Source organism: Triturus cristatus, chromosome 11 (assembly GCF_964204655.1).
Source record: "Triturus cristatus chromosome 11, aTriCri1.1, whole genome shotgun sequence".
Classification (NCBI taxonomy): domain Eukaryota; kingdom Metazoa; phylum Chordata; class Amphibia; order Caudata; family Salamandridae; genus Triturus; species Triturus cristatus.
Window position 1 is genome coordinate 713260770 of NC_140594.1, and position 20449 is coordinate 713281218.

Sequence of the window (20449 nt, forward strand, 5' to 3'; positions counted from 1 at the left end):
GCTACGTGGGTGCCAAGAAAGGCCGGGCTGTGCACAAGCAGACTATCTCCCGATGGGTTTTCCTGTGTGTGAGAAGGTGGCCTGATATATGCTGTCCACTAGTTCTAGTGGGCACCTTGTATCAGTCCAAACAACCCCTTAAGGTGAGAGGTTAAAGACCACCTTTATTGAAAGCTATCCTAGTGGTAGCTATGGAGAGCAGCCTTCAGGCTAAATCTTGAAGGAATGTAAAGCAGCTTGTTTTACCAGTCTATAATCTCTTTAATGATCAAATGAAAGGACAACCACACCAGGTATATATTTAAAATATATGTATTTAGGTTAACACACACCCCTCTAGTCTCTTTATGAGACTGGAGTTCGAAGTACTTAAGTTACAAGATAGCAATCATCAGTAATAGCACAAATACACGTTTGGGCCCTAGAGGCGTACCAAACGATATACCAAAAAAGTGGTATAAGAACCACAACTGGAACAGGCACTAGGCCTATTGCCTCTAGAATCGCTGGGACCCCAAGGAACCACCCAAGGTAGTGACACAGGGGACCCACGGGGACTGTATACAGTGTGTAAACACAACCGCGGGTTCCTATTATCTTCTATGGGCGATGTCGCGTTTGGAAATTTAAAAATTAGGGTCACTTCTAATCGAGTCTGGACCAAACCCTTCTGGACTTAAGAAGTTCTAGGGCTAGCACCCACGAGAGCACTGGAGTACTCAAATTACCTCACCCAGGGAAGCCGGGTGCATAGGTGTCTTTTGGTGTCGGGTCGCGTCGTCGATTCTAATGGAATCCTGCAAAGAACTGCTGCTGCCGTGAAGAGAAGTGTCCGAAGAGATCCAAGCCTGGATCTAGGATGTGAGGAAACTTAAAGCATAGGGGACAGAGTCTAGGTCACTAGCCAGTGACCGAAGTCAGGATGGACCAATGCCCACAGATGTCGGGTGCTTCAGGTGAGTTGATGGGTGTCTTGACTCTTCAGCCACGAGGTCCAGGAGGCGTCGACGAAGTCCACGAGCCGGATTCGAACTGTCCCACGAAGTCTGTCGAGTGCTGCGGTGTCGGTGACCAGAATGGACCCAATAAGCCTTGGCAACGGCAAGTCACTGGAATTTAGAGAAAGGACTGCTGTGCAGACCATCAAGGTCTGAGGGACTCACCCAGCGAAGGTAAGTCTGGGCACGTCTGGAGCAACCAGGTAAGCCCAATCAGAAAAGGAGTTGCCTTCGTGGGGACCTGTTAGCCAACAGGCTAGTGATCGCGAGGGAGCCTCGAGCAGTTGCACTTGAAGCTGGCCCACAGGTCACTCGTGGAGTGGAGGCCAATAATCTTCGGTGTAGGAGGTACTCAAGGCTGGGGCTACTCGGAGCCCAAAGCACAACTTCGAGGAGGACCAGGAAGATAGTGTTGCTGCAAAAGTTCATGGAGTCCAGGGGTCATGGTTCCACGTCACCCACGATAGCCACGGGCCTCAGCTTTGCTGTGAACTCAGGGTAGCCTCGGGGAAGTCTGGAAATCCACCTCTGGGGATGCAGAGACTTCGGCGTCCGGCGGGAGCTTCAGAATTGCAGACCGGTCACTTGCTTCTTTGGTGCCTGCCAAGCAGGGGAGTCACTCCTTGACCCCAAGGGAGATTTTTTCAGTCTTCTAGTCAGGATAGAACGTCGAAGGTCCAGGATGTACGTTACAGAGTTTCGTCCAGGGTAATCTAAAGTTCTAGGGACTGTATTCTTATACTTATACTAAGTTTAGGGGATGGACTAACTCTAAGGCCCCACCTATGGGTGGGCCAGGAAAGAGGGGTGGTTACACCCATTTCCTTTGTCCAGTTTCGCGCCAGAGCAGGGGCAGGTAGCCCCTGCAACTGGTTTGAACTGAGCTATGCACAGGGACACCAAACGTGCCCCCAGTGCAGGACTTCAAAGCACCAGGGAGTGCTCCCGCCCGGCCCCAATACACATCAGACTGTCTGCGGCGGTGGGCACACCTCCCCTCGACAGGAAACCTATTGTCCAGGCCTCCCCTACCGGAGTTTCGGTCAGCAGCAGGAGGCTAGACCCGTGTCTGTGGCAGAGGCATCCATTTTGTGATGCCAGGGCTCAGGAAAGTCCTACCGGGTTTAGCCAGTGTGAACATGTCTCTCCCTCTAGAAGGGTGGAATGCTACCTCCGCCGCCAGGACTGGCGGGGGGGGGGATAGTATTCCAAAGCGTTTGACACCAAACATTACATGTTTTGATGCAGCCATTCCAAAGTTAGCATTTACCGCGAGGTTATAATGCACTTAAGAGTATATGGTATGGCTGTATCACAGAACAGCCATAAGGAAGTATTTCCGAAAGCTGCAGAGGGGCTCAGCTCATGCTTGGGCACCCTCTCACACAAAACCAAGCACTCTGCCTTTGGCATTGTCAAGGCCTGCCATAGGAGTGACTTATAGGTTTGTATGTGTCTGTATATATTTGTGGATATAGGTAGCCTATACCACTGTAAGGGGTGCAAGCACACCCTTACCCAGGCTGCAGTAGCAGACCTGTGGTGCCATTTTGGAGGTCTTCCCAGGGGTGGTATAATAAATGCTTCAGCCCCTGGTAGGCCTCTTAGGTACCTATGCCCTAGGTACATAGTATACCATATACTAGGGGCTTATAAGGCACTCCAGAATCCAATTAGTTATGTACCTACATGGAAACCATTTTAGAGAGGAAGCAGCTAGGCTGTGGTCCTGATTAGCAGGGCCACATCCAGACTAAGGTCGAAAAACAGTGAAACACCAGCAACAAGTGGGGGTACCCATGTGAAGCAGATCCTACTCTCCTACACTGTGCATTAAAGCCTTTTACTCTCTGGCTAAAAAGGAATCTCTGGTTGTGCTGCGCGCCCATTCTACCAGGGCAACAGCAGCTACTACAGCATTGGGATGCGGTGTCCCCCCTGCAAGACATCTGTCAGGCAGCCACTTGGGCCTAGCTGCATACTTTCACTAAGCACTATTGCCATGACAGTCCAGTCCGGAGAGACGGCTTCTTTGGCCGTTCGGTTCTCCGTGACTTTCTGGTGTATTCTCACTTTGCAGACCCACCACCGGGGTTGGTATTGCTTTGGTATGTATTCTAAGGTAAGGAATCTATCACTAACATTTCTCTTTCAGATGCACAAGTTACTTACTTGTGTAACGATACATCTGTAAGAGACATTAGTTAGTGATAGATTCCTTACCGCCCGCCCATCCTCCCCGTTCTGCGAACTGTTCTCTAGAGTTCAGGTCATCCCTTTCAGGGCCCTAGTTCTATTGCACCATTAGTCGGTCTCTGGCATGGCTCTGCGTTCCTGGTTCGGAAAAGTCGTGTACAGAACTGACGTCAGCACGCGTGGGTGCGTCTAAGTAGCTCCAACGTCATCTCAGCGGCTACGACGCCTGCGACGTACCCGGAGTTGCACAAAGACGCCTACCGACGCGCAGGCGTACTGCTGACGAAAACTTTCCGGATCCAGTCTGACGCCTGGGGATATTCTAAGTTAAGGAATCTATCACTAACTAATGTTTATTACAGATATATCGGTACACAAGTAAGTAACTTGTGCTTCATTACAATTTAATTAAAAAATACTTCAAATACCGTTGTAAAAAGTAGAGAAGAGTTAATACTGTTAACTGCGCCAAAAAGAAATATTTGCTTGTGCGTCTTCTGTACAGTATTATGATGTAAGGACATGTATGTAAGAGATGGTAAGAGTTGGAGCAATACAGTTGTATGCAGAACAAAATGAGAGCAATGGAGCTCCACATATGATATATAAATCGAGTTATGCTTATGTTCCTGATTCTTGTTTCTAAATGATACATCTCATATTAAAAGACCTTGCTTCTTCCAATACCTTATTTTTGACTTCTGCAAATCTTCCAAATGTTCAGGATTATATTTCAGCAGATATTAAGCTCGAACAATCGTTAATGATGCTCCTATCTGTAACTAGAGCACTACATCATTACAAAAAGTTTTTTTTTTTTAATGGGAGCATTTTTACCAGCCGATTGGCCTCTGTGACGATGCAAATTCTGCCTCTGAAGCCATCCCAAAAATGTGTTTTGGTGTACTTAAGAAACTTCTGATTTGTGTATCACCCTGCTGCCACTGGTGTGGCCTTCTAATTCTGGGGCCTAATTTGAAAGATTGCAGATCTCAGGTTGCATGTTTGATTGGAAGGTGTATGTTTGTAATGAGTCCTACTGTGCAGAATTGAGTTTTCGCTCATAGAAGCACTATGGAGTAGGTGAATTTGTTCCATCATCAATGTGAGCCAGGGGTAGGGTATTTTCTTTTTTTAATACATGTGTCTGCGTCCAAAGGACAAGGAAACGTGTATAGTAGACTGCACATCTATGGCTGCTGATATCTTAGAACTGGTGTTTGCTACAAAGTACTTGATGAGGGTAATGACTTCTGTTCAGTGGATCGGGGAGGTTGTCGTTCCAGAAGTTAATTTCTCACAGCAGTTTGAGTTCTGTCTCTCAGGTTGGGCTAAGTTAGGTCTTGGAGATGCTCTGCTCGTAACTCAACTTGAGAATAGCTTTTACTCCTGCAGTACATATCTGCTCTGTAGAAGGTGCAAGAGTGTATCCCATCTACTTTTACATTTACAACATCGTTGGTGGACGTGTTGCCCATTCAGATCTTTGTGCAGTTTTAAATAACAGTGAGGAAATAATACAGAATAAATCTTTCTGGCCTGCTGAGGCTGCCTGGCAGAATTCCCAAAGGGGAAGCTGGCCAACGGCAGCTTCCCTTTTGTAAATGGGACACCACGTCCTTTGGGGAGACGGTAACTTTTCAATGGTTTGCAATTGCTGTCAGACATCATTGATACATTTGATTGCAAATCACAGATAGGAGGTGGTGCCGCTGTCGTACCCCTCATATTTACGATTTGGAAAAAGTCGTCAAGTACATTTTGCAAGCTGGAAAGGCTTTACCAGTTTGTAGAATGGGTTTAATACATGGTACAACATTATTTCGCAGTTGCGAACCCTGTTATTTTGCGAATTGCAAAAAGAAAGAAGTAATCCGCGTTACGTACTCCTTGCACTAGCCAAATAGGAAGAATTGTCAAGTGAAACAAACAATTCACATTTATGTGCTGCAGTATGTTCACTCACCATGTCACAATGCTAAGTTATTCTTGCAATTTGATATTTGATTTGTTCTTTCTAGGCACAGCACAAGAATATGGGGGCATCATACGACATGGAGCAAAACTCCTCTTTGCCTTCGCAGAAGCCACGGTCCCAAAGATCACAGTCATCACACGGAAGGTGATGCAAGTGGAAGGGGTGGTGCCTTTTTGGCCTTTGAATACAATAAATATTGTATAGATTTAATATATTTTAGATGTGTATGGAAGCGCTGTTGAATCCCCTGCAAATGTATAAACTTGTCATAATAGTATCTGCTACACTAATTGTGTCAACGACCATGGATGAGAACTTGTTTCAATCTAGATTTGGAGAGTGTAGATTAAGATGTTACTATGCTGGAGACTAAGTGATTTAACCCAGTCTTGTTTCCGGGGTTTCAAGCGTTCTTCTTTGCCATATATTATTAAAAACAATATTTCACTGTCTTTTATTCCTCTATGTTTGCAAATACCTGTTCAGAAGTATTATTTACTCTTACGGTATTAGCTGAATCCTCACAGACAATAACTTTGGTGCTGCTGCTTCTTCCTGCTTCAGACATAATTTTGTTGTGAGCCTTTTGACCCAAACGGAAGATAGTTCACTGTGGATAGTGGGCATTGGAAGATATGGCTGAGACATGGGCATCAGAGTAATAGAAATTGTAGACGTAGAAAATAGCTGCATTGTGCCATAGAATTCTATTTTGGGCAGAAGGATGGTAACTTCACTGTAGGATATAGAACTCTGCAGCTGCTGTAGGGTTGGGGGGGGGGGGAGGAGTACGTAGGATATGTTTATGGTAAGAATAAGACCAAATGTACTTTGTAAGTAATGAATCACATCTTCAGCAGTAGCGGCTGGTAAAAATTTTAACTGGTGGGCATTAAAACCGGTCTGAATTTCCACAGACCGAATGAGTGAATCGAGAGAGCCCAAGTACTGTAATAAGACATCAGAAGCGTTCTCCCCCTGCAAAATTCTATGTTTCAAGTAGAGGATACAATGTTTACATTTTATACCACATTTTGCCAAATACTGTCCCTTGCTCCCAGGTGTCCTGCAACTTTCTGCTCTCCTCCCTCCTCACCATCTTCTCAGCCCATCTGATATTGTTGTTCTCTTGTGTTCTTTCTTCTCCTCCTGCCCTCCTTCTCCACTTTAATAGTTTTCACTTTTTCTCCAGTTTATTCTTGCTTTTAATTTGTCCATCACCATTCAATGCCTTACTTCCTCTTCGCGCTTTCCATAATTTTCACTTTGTTTCTCTCCCTTTGACCTAATCACATATCTCTTCCTTCCAGTCTTTTCCATTCTAACTTTTGATTTAACTTCCTTCCACAGGAACCCAAATTTATTTTCTCCTCCTTTTCTCACTAGCTTTTCAGTTCCCCCTATTTTTTACACCCACCTTCCTCATTAACTCTCATTGTTGTCAGCAGCACTCCTGTGCTCTTGTACGGCAGCAGAAGTGTTTGCATGTATTTCTTGCACCTCATCTGGGAACACATAACTCTCCTATGAATAGAAAGCATTCATGTCTGGATGGCCAGGAATGTCCGTTTGTTTAATTAGCTCACCCTATGATGCCCAAATCAAAAGTAATACAATTACTATAAGAGACTCCTACAGCCAGGCATAACTGTCTTTGAAGCAGGGTCATAAAACTATAGAAGAATGAATTGTCACTGCACAGCATCAATGGTTGCACAGAAATGCTAGGCCTGGGATACAGTTACATGGCGCAAATTTATTCTAGGGTGATTTTAGAGCCACATTACTGTAAGGGTGAGCTCGGTCGTATTGTAAGATTAGGCTTTTTCGCTCAGTTTATTTAGATGACAGACAACGCTGTTGTGCAACCAAGAAAAACATTACTGATATTGTGTCCACACCTCTGGTTCAAAACAAACTAGAGCAAAATAGAACACCCTAGTGGTAAGGGTCAGTAAGTTAACACTAGATGTTGTCATCGCCTGAAATTCACAAGTTGGGTTCCCATGAAGGTTAGCAATTAGAGCCATTAAATGGGTCAGTAACATTTGTCTGTCAGTGTAAAGAGCATTTCTAATTGTGTAGGACGGTACCTGTCTGCATAAAGAGGAACAATGTCCTGTGTTAAAATAAAGATTAAATGGACATAAAATTAGAGTACTTTTAGTGTCAGACTTCAATTAAAGGCCAGGTAGATCTTCGGTAAAAAAGGTGCAACATAGCTTACGATCAAATGCAACTTCCACCAGCCTGGCAAATTAGCAATTATAATAGGATTGCCTTTATTTAAAACAAAAGCCTCAAGTACTTTACACCCACCTTACTTCCCTTCAGGTGAAGCGTGGTGACACAAAGACCGGAGTGGATCAGGCTCAGGCGAAACACAGTCTGACAATACTGTATGACTGTCACATGCCTGGACACCGATACAAAAGCTAAGCACACATTGCTCTCAGCAGTGTCTTGGGTCTGATGTTCCCAGCGCATTGTGCGCTCTTTTCGTCCAAGAAACAGAAGACCGTATGTCTCTCAGGAGCTGAGTGTGTGATCCTGGGTCGGGGTAATCTTAGGGCTCAGTCCGGGGCATATTTCAAGAAGTGCATTCTAAAAATTCCTAAAATATGGTCTGCAATAACCAGAAGTTACAAAGTGTAGCAGCAGCACTTTCAATATCAGGTCCAAAGGTCAGTTTAAAATTACTAAAAACAACCAAAGAACAATTACTCCTCCTTCCATGATAAAACAGCAAAAACGTTTGTCGGGAATTAGGTGGCCTAATTTTCCACAGCCTGTAGGCGACCGTCCTCCTGCCCAAACCCACAAGTAAACAAACAAAGCAGGATCGGGCTCACAAAAGCCCGCTGCACAAAGCAATTAAAAGAGCGTTACACTCTATGAAGTCGGTAAATAAAGATTTGTTAGTCTGCTCCCTACCGGAACCCTTCTCATCCCCTTGCAACATTAACGTGCTGTGACCCCACAAAATGAGGGTGGAGCCCATTGTTCACATCCCACCAAATACCACCCCCACTCCCACCTCACCATCCTAGGCATTCCCTGCCGCTTGCTATTCTAAGCTATGGGACTGTGCTGACTCCGCTCTGGGCCATTGTTCACATCCCACCAAATACCACCCCCACTCCCACCTCACCATCCTAGGCATTCCCTGCCGCTTGCTATTCTAAGCTATGGGACTGTGCTGACTCCGCTCTGGGCCATTGTTCACATCCCACCAAATACCACCCCCACTCCCACCTCACCATCCTAGGCATTCCCTGCCGCTTGCTATTCTAAGCTATGGGACTGTGCTGACTCCGCTCTGGGCCATTGTTCACATCCCACCAAATACCACCCCCACTCCCACCTCACCATCCTAGGCATTCCCTGCCGCTTGCTATTCTAAGCTATGGGACTGTGCTGACTCCGCTCTGGGCTACATCAGTAAAGGCCCCAAGGCAGACAGCAGCAGCTTCACTAAATCTGACCTCGCCCACCCCCGACGCCACTGTGCTAGTTTTTGCCTCAAGAGCGAGTGAAAGCCTCACCCGGCACATGCACAGCTTCTCTTCCTCCCTCTTGACAAAAAGAAAAACCCTCAAGCTTGATTTATACAGAGGAGCAGGAGCTGCTTGTGGGTTCCTACTCTTCATCATTATTGAGGTGAGGGTGCTCTGTCCCTCACCCCTATGCTCAGCAGCTGCGACTGAGCTTCAGGTAGCAAATCTGCTGATTTAGAAATAGATATTACAGAATGCTGTATTATACATTTATTTTTGAACTAAAGGAAACAAAAGGGTTGGTTCGCAGGGATCATATTGAATATCACCACACTATTATCATTGACAGCAAGATTGACAATTACAGATAGTCTTGTTTTGTCTACCTAAGCACTACAAAATGCACACAGCAAATAGCAGTTACCACTACTGTAGCGTTTACTGGGCCCTTACGGAATTTACTTTCTTCTTATGCTACTCATATATTCAATTGGTCCTCCGATGGATCTTGCTCTGTGCTGAAAGGCGTTAGATACTCGGGGGAATAGACAGTTACCCAGTGAGGACCAGGAATAGGATAACTGTATCTAAGCCCAATACATTGATAACCCAGTTAATGTTCACTCTCAAGGAATGACGAGACAGAACAGCAGAATCAGATTAAATATTAAAGCTTAGTTATTTAATCTAAAGGGTAAAGAACATTTGCATTCAATAAAGTGGCATACAGCACTAATAATCAATTAGTAAAGAATTTCATGTAATATACCAAGCCTCTGAGATTCAGTGAGAATAAGATGAGGAAATCTTCCTCAGCCGAGGCAGATTATGATCACATACAGTGTATGTATTGATAAGATCTGTAAGAAACAGTTAGTTATAGATTCCTTACCTTAGAATTACCCCCAGGCATTAGACTAGATCCGGAAAGTTTGCGCGTCAGAAGGTGGCGTGGGTCGACTCCGCGTCCGTTGTTGGCGGCGTGGTCGCCGGGATGACGTCACTGTAGCTACTTAGACGCCGCCCTCGTGCGCTGACGTCAGTTCTTTATTTTTCTGCGCCAGCCAGCGCAGATCAGGAGAGAGCAGTACCTCCAGTCACTTTTGACTGACTTGGGCGACTTTTCTCGACATCGTTTTGAGTCTTCTGCACATTAGGGATGCCCGGCTTCAAGGCTTGCGGTTCTTGTAACCTACTGATGTCTGTGACAGATCCGCACCGCATGTGCTTATTCTGCCTGGAGTGCGACCACGACTCCAAGTCGTTCTCCAACTGCCGGACCATAAATCCGAGGTCTTTATGGGAGCGGTTCCGAAAGCTCGAGGCCCGGAAGTCGTCTCCGTGCCGCTCGAGGTCCCGGTCACGTAGGAGGTCGAGGGACTGGTCACGGAGCCACCATCATTCTATATCCAAGTCTTCGCACTTGGGGTCAGGTAAGTCGAAGGACAAGCAGAAATTGAAGAAGCCTCTTCGACTTCTCCCCATCTGTTGGCCGACGCAACGAGGGATGAGGGTGGTGCCCCTCCCGCGGCTCCACTTGCGGAGCCTGAAGGGTCGCCTCCGGGTTTCCCTCCCTTTCTGGGCCCTGAAGTGACCCCTGCCCAGCTCCGTCAGTTTTACGGAGCGATGCTCGCCATCTTTGGGCAGCCCGACTCCGCCGGTGCGCCTTTGGGCCCCGCGGACTCTGCTGGGGGCCCCGGCCCTTCGACACCGGCGGCTCCAGCCTCGGCACGGCAGGGTCCCCTTGGATCCAGGCCTGGATCCGAATTGGCACCGGTCGACCTAGTTACTCCTCCCCTGGTGCTGCTTCCACCGGCACCACGTCCACAGCCAACGCCGGTTGTGTCCCCAGCCGGCGTCTACCCCGGACTCCATCATGATGGAGATACGGAGTCAGACCAGTGTCGACCAACGCCAATCCGGGGCTGACGGGTACTTTTGTGCCCTTGTTCTACCCTGGCTCTTTTAGACCGGATTGGCAGCCTCAGGAGGACTGGGAGGGGTCTGGAGACACTTTGACTGACCAGTTAGGCTACGAACTGGACTGGAGAGAGGAACTGGGGAAAGCCAGTGGTCTGGATACCTCACCAGACCTTAGTATGTTGTCTCCTCCTACTGTGGCTAGGGAGAAGGAAGCGTCTTACGCAGTGGTGTTGCGTAGGGCGGCTGAGGCTCTCAGCCTCGAGCTACCTACGGTGGCAGTCAGGACTAACCTCCTGACAGAGGTGCTTCTACCGACAGCGAGCTCTTCGGAGCCCCTGCTGCCGTTTAATGAAGCCCTAACAGACATCCTTTTGAGCACCTGGTCCACGCCCAACACAGGGGCTCCTGTGGCTAGGTTGATTCCTCGACGCCACCGCCCGTCACCCCAGGCGACCCCACTTTCCTCTCCCAACACCCCACCCCTGAGAGCTTAGTGGTCCAAGCCTTTACCTCCAAGGGCGCATTCCCTACTGCTCCACCTGATAGGGAATCCAAAAAGCTGGACCATCTTGGGAAGATGCTTTCTTCCTCCAGCTTGGGACTGCGGTCGGTAAACACTGCATGTCTGTTGGGCCGTTACACCCACTCCGTGTGGGATACGGTTGCGCAAGTGCTGCCCTGAGGAGGCCCGGGCTGTACTCTCACCCAGTTTCCAAAGGGAGAGATGCAGCGGAGTTTACCATCCGCTGTGGGCTGGATACCGCCGACTCACTAGGCAGGACGATTTCCACATTAGTAGCCCTTCGACTGTTTTTTCAGGGAATGTCCAATCCACCCTTATGGACATGCTCTTTGATGGCCGTTGCCTATTCGGTGACAAAGCAGACAACGCACTGGAGCGCTTTAAGTACTCTTGGGCTCCGGCCAGATCCTTGGGCCTCTCCACCTTCTGCCCTACGCAGTCTGCTTTTCGCCCCTTTCATGGCTACGGTAGGGGTACCCTGCCACAGCCCGCCCAGAGCCACCTGCCAGCACAAGCTGTTCAGCCCCTTTGCGGCCGGGGACGTGGGAACCACTGCCGTGGTTGTGGGGGCCAGCGGGCGGGCCAGTCCACCACAGCCCCCTCTGCAGCAGCCTCCAAACACTCCTAGTCCAACCTTTCAGGGCCACCAATCGCCAGTGGGCAGCAGCGTTCGCCATCACCTCCCGCACTGGCACACCATCACGTCAGACAGATGGGTTTCGCAAATAGTCCGAAGGGGCTACTCCCTCCCCTTCGAGACAACCCCTCCATCCATACAACCCCATTAACATCGTATGTCGGAGCATCATCTGGCCCTTCTCCAACAGGAAGTTTCGGCACTCTTGACCAAGGGAGCCATCGAGCGAGTTCCTGTATCAGAAGTAGGTCGTGGCTGCTATTCCCACTACTTCCTGGTGCCCAAGAAGAACAAAGGCCTGCGTCCTATCTGGGACCTCAGGAACGTCAACCGCTTCCTCCGGAAAGAGAAGTTCAAAATGTTGACGCTAGCTCAGGTCCTGTCTGCTCTCGACCCTGGAGACTGGAGGACTTGCAGGACACTTATTTCCACATCCTCATCCTGCCGGCCCAAAGGTGTTACCTGCTGTTTACGGTAGGCAACAAGCATTTTCAGTTTACCGTGCTCCCCTTTGTTCCTTACCAGCGCCCCTTGGGTGTTTACGAAAGTGATGGCAGTGGTCGCAGCTCATCTGTGCAGATCAGGGGTTCCAGTCTTCCCCTATCTCGACGACTGGCTTCCCACCTCCAGACCACGGCCGACCTCCTGCATTCGCTGGGGTTTTCCATCAATGTGCCAAAGTCACAACTAACTTCCTCTCAGAAGCTCATCTTTATCGGAGCGGTTCTGGACATGACGCAGTTTCGGGTCTATCCTCCCGAACAGCGAGTCCGGGATATTCGTGCTATGATTCCAATCTTTCAGCCTTTATCCTGGGTTTCGGTCAGGATGACCCTCCAGCTACTGGGCCTGATGGCCTCCTGCATCCTGCTGGTGGATCATGCAAGATTGCATATGTGGGCTCTACAGTGGGACCTGAAGTTCCAGTTGGCACAACATCTGGGGAACCTGTCCGATTGCGTCCAGATCTCGGAGGGCACTGCACACCAATTGCGGTGGTCGCTCACGAGCCAGGATTGGGTCGACGGCAGATCCCTCTCCCTTCCCCAACCAGAGTTAACAGTGGTGACCGATGCATCACTTCTGGAATGGGGTGGCCACATGGAGGAGGCGGAGATCAGAGGCCTCTGGTCTCCGGCGGAGTCTGGGCTCCAGATAAACCTTCTGGAGCTTCGGGCGATCTGTCTTGCACTGAAAGCATTCCTTCCCTCTGTCCGGGGAAGAGTAGTGTAGGTGTTCACGGACAACACCACTGTCATGTAGTACTGCAACAAACAAGGCGGGGTGGGGTTGTGGACCCTATGTCAGGTAGCCCTCCGCCTCTGGACATGGCTGGAACATCAGGGCATATCCCTGGTGGTTCAACACCTGGCAGGTTCCCTGAACGCCATGGCGGATGAACTCAGCCGCAGGTGCATGATGGATCATGAATGTCGTCTTCACTCAGAGGTGGTGCAAGGTCTCTTTCAACAGTGGGGAGAGCCTTGGTTAGATCTATTCTCCACCGAAGAGAACACGCAATGTCAGTAATTCTGCGCGTTGGAATTTCCAAGGCGGCACTCGCTAGGCGACGCTTTTGATTGTGAGTGGAGTTGCGGTCTTCTATACGCCTTTCCGCCTATACCACTTCTGCACAGAGTGCTGAAGAAGATCAAGTGCGATCGGGTCCAAGTCATTCTTGAGGCTCCGGATTGGGCACGAAGAGTCTGGTATCCTGAGCTGCTACACATGACCATCGATCCTCTAATCAGACTGCCTCTTCAGGAGGATCTTTTGTCGCAGCAGCAGGTGATGGTCCCCCACCCGAACCTGTCCAGTCTCCACCTCTTTGAGTGGAGATTGAGTGGCGGCAGTTGACGTCGTTTGACCTGCCTCCCAAAGTCTGTGATGTTATCTAGGCAGCCAGGCGTCCCTCCACTATGACGGTATACACCTGCAGATGGAACAAATTTGTGGCATGGTGCACAGCAAAGGCTGTGGATCCCCTTTCTCCCCTCTTTCTGATGTTCTCTTGTCCCCTGTTCTAAATCACTTGCTTAAGGGCATTACTCATCTTTTCCCTGTTATTCCCTTCGTAATGCCTCAGTGGGACTTGAGCTTGGTTCTTACATATCTGATGTGTGCTCCCTTTGAGCCGCTACATAACTGTCCTCTCTGGCTTCTGACTTTAAAAACGGCTTTTCTGGTGGCCATCACTTCTGGGCGCAGGGTGAGTGAGCGTCAAGCACTTTCCTCGAAGCCTCCTTTTCTGACTGTTCATCCTTACAAGGTTGTCCTTCAAACTTATCCGTCCTTCCTTCCCAAAGTGGTTACTCCTTTCCATATAGGACAGACCGTCACTTTGCCCACCTTTTTCCACCTCCGCATCCTTCCAAAGAAGGAGAGGCTCCACCGTCTGGATCCAAAGCGTGTGCTTTCCTTTTACTTGGATCACACAAAACAATTCCGGGTGGATGACCAGCTCTGTGTTGGCTACGTGGACGCCAAAAAAGGTCGGGCCGGTCAAAAACGGACCATTTCTAGATGGGTCGTTTTGTGCATCAAAGCGTGTTATTCCTTGTCAAAGAAGGACCCTCCAGTGGGGTTGTGCGCCTATTCCACCAGGGCGACTGCAGCTACTACTGCTTTGGGACATGGAGTTCTCCTAAATGACATCTGTCAGGCAACTACGTGGGCATCGCTGCACACGTTCACAAGACACTACTGCCTGGACAGCCAAGTCCGGAGAGACGGCTTCTTTGGCCATTCTGTTCTCCTGGACTTTCTGTTGTGAACTTAGTTCGCAAACCCACCTTCGGGGTTGGTATTGCTGGGGTATCTATTCTAAGGTGAGGAATCTATAGCCAACTGGTTCTTTCAGATGAACAAGTTACTTACCTTCGGTAACGATTTTTCTATAAGAAACATAGGTTATAGATTCCTTACCGCCCCACCCATCCTCCCCGTTCTGCGAACTGACTTCTAGGGTTAAGGACTTCCTTTGAGGGCCCTAGTTTTGTGCACCAGTGGTCAGTGACTTGCATGGCTCTGCGCTTCTGGCGTGGAAACTCGTGTACAGAACTGATGTCCGTGCGCGAGGGCGGTGTCTAAGTAGCTACCACAACGTTATTCCGGCGACCAAGACGCCAACGATGGACGCGGAGTCGACCGACGCTACCTTCCAACACGCAGGGGTACTGCTGACGAAAAACTTTCCGGATCCAATCTGACGCCTGGGGGTAATTCCCAGGTAAGGAATCTATAACTAACCTATGTTTCTTACAGATATATTGTTACTGAAGGTAAGTAACTTGTTCGATAGGTAGCCAGGAAGACCCTGAGTAAAGACTCTCGGGAGAGTTCAGCAAGGTTCAAAGTAGCCAGTCAAGTTCGTTAAGACAGTGATCTGTCTCTGTTCGCGGCTGTAACAGCAAGAGGTACAGCGACATGACCTGAACCCTTCATCCAGAAAGGTTCGATCTGCAATCAGGACTCAGTCAGCAGTAACAATTCCAAGTTCCCAAAGTCTCAGAAACAAGTAGCGCAATAGCCCAAAGAAGCTGCTAGAATCTCTTGCGTTCTTCCAAAAATGGCCAATTATATTGGAACAGTTCCCTGGTGACACCCCTTAACATGACCTCAATCTGTCAGACCATTCAGTTCATTGGTTAATCCACTGTAGGGTGATGGTGATGTGGCAAAAATCAGGAAAAATTAGGTTAATCAATTACGCAGTTCCTTAGATCATGTAGGCATAAGACACAATGAACAATAGGTCATTAAAAAGAAAGCATAAGGGTTCACAAGGACTCTTTCCAAAGCAGCTGTTTCAGAGTGTAACAAACTTTTTTGCAAGTGCACTATTCAGTCCAGGAGCTGTCAAAGGAAACGGTTATCATTTCATTACCACTTGAAATATTGCAAGAATTTCTCATACGCTTCGGAAATGTTCCGTCCAAGACTTCACTGGAAAGGGAAATGAGACCTACATGAAATTTGTGCTAATATACAACAAGCTCTTGTTAAATTGTGTGAATTTTACAGTAATGGGAAACTAGTATGTGAAGTCAAAATATGACATACACTAGAAAACATTTCATTCTAATCATAATGAATACATGTCAGTATATTGTACTCATAACATTTTTTGTGTCAACATTAATCATATAAGAAAATGCATATAAATCTTTGTCGTTTATCTATTATTCCACTTATACTTATGTGAAATACATGCTAAAGAGGTTTCATGAGAACACATACAGTTGTGCCGCACCTACTTTTCTTTTGTCATTTTCGGTGCACACGTTATTACATGAAAGGACATAGTTAATTTTCACATGAAAACGAAACTAAATCATAATGCATTTTAATCTTATTAATGTCATAGTCTTTACATGAAAATCAAATCAATTGGCAATAAAATCCATAACTTTAGATTTTTTCCCTACCTTATTCTAACACATATAAATGAGTGAAAATAGTATTTCATGATTATTAGTCACATTTATATTAATTTAATTAATAGAATGCCTCATAATCTATCTTTTTATCTGCATGCTTTTACGATGCAGTTACTAAAATTCATATTTATGTCACTTTTCAGAACTTTAAGCTTTGCACACGTTCTCTGTGGTTTACACAGCAGTAGTCATTATGTCTTATCAATAAAATCGCTTGGTGTAATCTCTGCTCTATCACTACCTTGGCTACAGTAAAAATACGGAAAGAGCCATCTTCCAGCGAGAGGGGTGAATATAGTGAGGAAGAGTAAAAGGAAGGTGAGGATGTCTTTGCTGCCTTCAGCATTCACATGGAAGGCAAACCTTCACAAGCGGAGGTCACAGGACCTCACAATTTGAATATCCATTTTATTCCCAAAGATATGGTTGAGAAGGAATGGTATTACGAGGATAGATGGCATTGCTGTCAACTCTGAGGACATACATATGTATATATAATATATATATATATTCAGTGGTGCAGGTATTGGTGAATTTTTACATTTGTGAGAAATATTTCAGGACTTTTGTAATAGGTTTCCTCCACTGGTACCACAGTGTACGCTAAGACCACCTTATGCACGCACAGTGGCTCCACTATTTCCTCCCCACCCTTTGAATCATCAAAGTTCCACTAACTTCCCTTGGATGCACATCGCAAGATTCTGCCTCCTGTAAAAGTGAAATGGAAGGACAAGCATGACACAGCTTAATGCTATAAAGAACATGTAGAAGAGCAACTTGAGCAAGAACTGGCTAGTAAATAGGAGACTTATGTTGCCCTGCATGATGGTCAGTCAGATCATCCACCAATGTACTCTCCTCTAGACAACATAGTGAGACTTCACATATGTGAATTAATGGAAAAACTGATACCATATTGGTGGAAACAAAAAGATGGAAAAATAATTTTTAGGAAAGTAATTCTCACAGAAGTAAACCTAAATCAAAAACTGCAGTAAACGTTTAAATAAAAACATATTTAATGAAAAAGGACATGTTTATGGAAAATACTTTTACATAAAACTTGAAAATTGTAATTAAATAATATTAATTTATTTAACTCGGAAATTAGGATTTATAGTGAAAATGCTACCACAAACGTACTATGAAAATTTTATGATTTTGATTGTAAATAACTGTAAATACAATTTCGCAACTATTTTTTTAGTGTTAATAGGTTAACGGTTGTGTGGCGCAGCCACTATTTTAAATGATGATGGTGCCTGCGGGCTCAGTTTGCTTGTTACAAAAGTACCAGCATACTCAAAGTTTACAAGGATCGGCATTCACAAGGTTCACCAGTATTATCACCATTGCAGCAGAATGTTGAAATGTATGCTTCCGAAGATATGTTTTTGGTGTTGGCGGCTCCACGCAGTTTGAGGATTACACACTGCCATGTGCCGTTTTTAGTTACCCTGCTTGTTTTGATTAAAGATTTGAAAAGTAGCTCTTTTTGTTTGGTCTGTAAGGGGATTCAAAAAACATAATCAAAGAATGTTCTAGTCAGTTTACCCCTCTGCTGGGTGTAGAGGACTCGCAGTCCTAATTATGAATAGCTCCTTAAAGATTTCCTTGATGAAATCGGACAATAGGTGGTGCTGAGTTATTGCCCAGGTCATTACAGAAGGATGGAGTTTTAACCTTATGACAAAGCTACTCCTGATTTTGAGGATCCAATTTTTTCATTTATCTTGCTTTACAACTGGCTAAAGCAACCATCCCTTTTATAATGTGTGAAGTCTTTAAGTGCATTATTGATTTATCTCAGGACACCTCACATAGTTTTCCTGCGGGTCATAGTCAAAGGGCTTTTTTGGGACCTCTAATAGCCATAAATACCTTGCAATCATGCAATCCTATGACTTGGAATATTCTTTTTATTCAGTAACCCTCGAACAGTACTTGCGTATTGACCTGTTTCTGATCAGAACTATAACCTTGTCTGAATACAAATTTATCAAATAGTTTATTCCTCTTTCTCTGTGGTTTGGGAATCAATGAAGGCATCAGTTTGAGGGATTTCCCAAGCCGCCTCTTCTAAAATGTAAAAATTAGACCGAGAGGAGGAAGAGAACTGTAGAGAGGAAATAGAAGAGCTGTTGTTCATCAATGCTTTTCGTATTGGGGAATGTTCCCCTGAATGAAAGTCTGTGTATCTTAAAATTAACATCCTCTTCTGCATTAGAGAATTGTATTTGATATGTTACAAACTTCACTATGGGAATGTGGTATAGGTTATCCTTTGCACCCATACAGTATTTACAACTTTGTTTATTAGTACTGTTGTTCCTTGTGCCATATTGTATTGCTCTCTGTATGGCCTGCGAATGTGATCTGCCATGTATAGGCCCAGCAATCAGTCTGTGCATCTTAATTTGCGGTCTAGGCCTACGGAGGTGCCTATGATGTCATGAGCTCCAAACACTTACGTGGTGATGCAAATTATGCCTGGCCTACTGCTGAGGTTGCTGTTATGGGTGCCAAGGTAAGCCATTCCCTGCAGAATTTCACCCTGTCTTTGACCATTGTTCTGTGCTCTCCTGTAAAATCATCTACTCTCCACTTCGTTTTTCCTCAAATGCTAATCCTGTATTAAATGAAGAGCTGGAGAAACAATCTACAAATAACAGCATGTGGTGCGAACAACCTACATGTGAAAGAGAAGTCCTCTTTCCAAGAAATAATCGAATTGTTGCACACACATATCCAAGCGAGCAAAGCATCTGAAATGATTGAGAGGTGACTTGGTTAAAAATGTCTTGTTAAAGAAATTCTGTTACATTTGTATTATTCTGAACTTTTGTTCCAGGTCAAAGAAGCTGAAAAATGGCAATTTCTCTTTTAATTGATTATATCTATAGTTTCTGCTTTTACCCATCTGCTGAACTTTCATTCTGGGATGAAAGCCCTCCATGAAAGGGCTATTATTTGTAAATTACCGTGCGGGATGAATCGTTTCTACTGCACTTTACAGTAGATATGAGGTAAAAGCATTTAGTTACATATCATCATGGTCAATTGTTTAAAGTCTGTTAGCAAGCAATAACAAAAGAAAATTAGCTACGGAATGCCAAGTATTGCAATGCTAGAATAGAGAAATTAATTTGGCTTCCAATAAGGATTCTAATTTTGAGAGATTCACATTCCTGTTGTACGAAGATCTTTTTGGTGACTTTGGTGACATCTGTGAACTTTCCTTTACACAAAAGAGAAGACTTTTGACTTTAAATTGTCCTCACAAACCTACGGTCTCCCTTTCACCATTATTGTTGAGGTAATCTGAAAAATCTGCTTAATTTCTATTTGACTTTAAAGTTTATCCATGTGCTTCCACCTCTTGATTTTCTTTTTTCTCTCTGCTTCCAAACATATTTAACTCCAGAGACCGCCAAGTGTTTTATAGATCCAAATGGGGCAATTGTGGCAGGTTGTGGAAGACTATCCGTACGCAGCATGTTGCTGCAGTTGAAGTGAATGATACATTGCTGCCCACATGGTTGTTTGCAAGCCAGATGTTGCACACAGTATCTCGTATTCACTACTAATTCAGAGTAGTTCATAGAAAATATCCAGCTGGCAAAACTGATTGTTCAAATACTGTAAAAGTTAGGAATGTCTTTTATAGGCAAACTGTCCTGGTTCATGCCTCAGACCAGCATCTAATTGAGAGGAGTTGATCCAATCAGGAGATTGAATGATCGGCAATCGCAAGGCACAGCCTGTGCCAGAACAAATGAACAATATGTATATAAGTGATAAGCCTGGGGTGAGGGAAGGGAGGGGGTGGAGTCGGCGGGTGAGAGTTTGAAGTTGGGTATATCAATGTAAAGAGTGATCCAAGGACTGACCACAAATGAACCCTAACTATTGTATAGCTGAGGGAGGAGCGAGGGCTTGTAAGTACAGCAAGGACCTGAGTTTCCTTCATGATGTTGCACTACGGAGCTGTACATATTAGAGTCCAGTAACTACACACTTGAATACATGATAAATGTGATGCATTGATGGTCTCTGGAAAAGTCTGTAAACCCCAATAAAGTTTGTTTACAAAACAAAATCAGGAGACTAAATGATTTTGCATTTTCTCAAGCACATACGGTGGTTGGAATAATTAAGATTAGCCTCTGAATTATGTTGTCTTAAGGCCATTTACTGTCTCCAAGACGAGGCTTACGGGGGAATTTCTGGATGATTAGTGAGCACTGCGGTCTCC

At 45.8% G+C, this 20449-nt stretch overlaps 1 protein-coding gene across 1 annotated transcript in view; it reads left to right on the forward strand.

The window, feature by feature from the left end:
- The window catches only part of PCCB (propionyl-CoA carboxylase subunit beta), a 548767-nt gene that overhangs the window by 477679 nt on the left and 50639 nt on the right, over positions 1–20449 (forward strand). Inside the window, exons 12-13 of the mRNA XM_085634345.1 lie at positions 5216–5316; positions 18623–18721. Coding sequence (XP_085490471.1) covers positions 5216–5316; positions 18623–18721 — 200 coding nt within the window. The remainder of the gene's footprint in view (positions 1–5215; positions 5317–18622; positions 18722–20449) is intronic.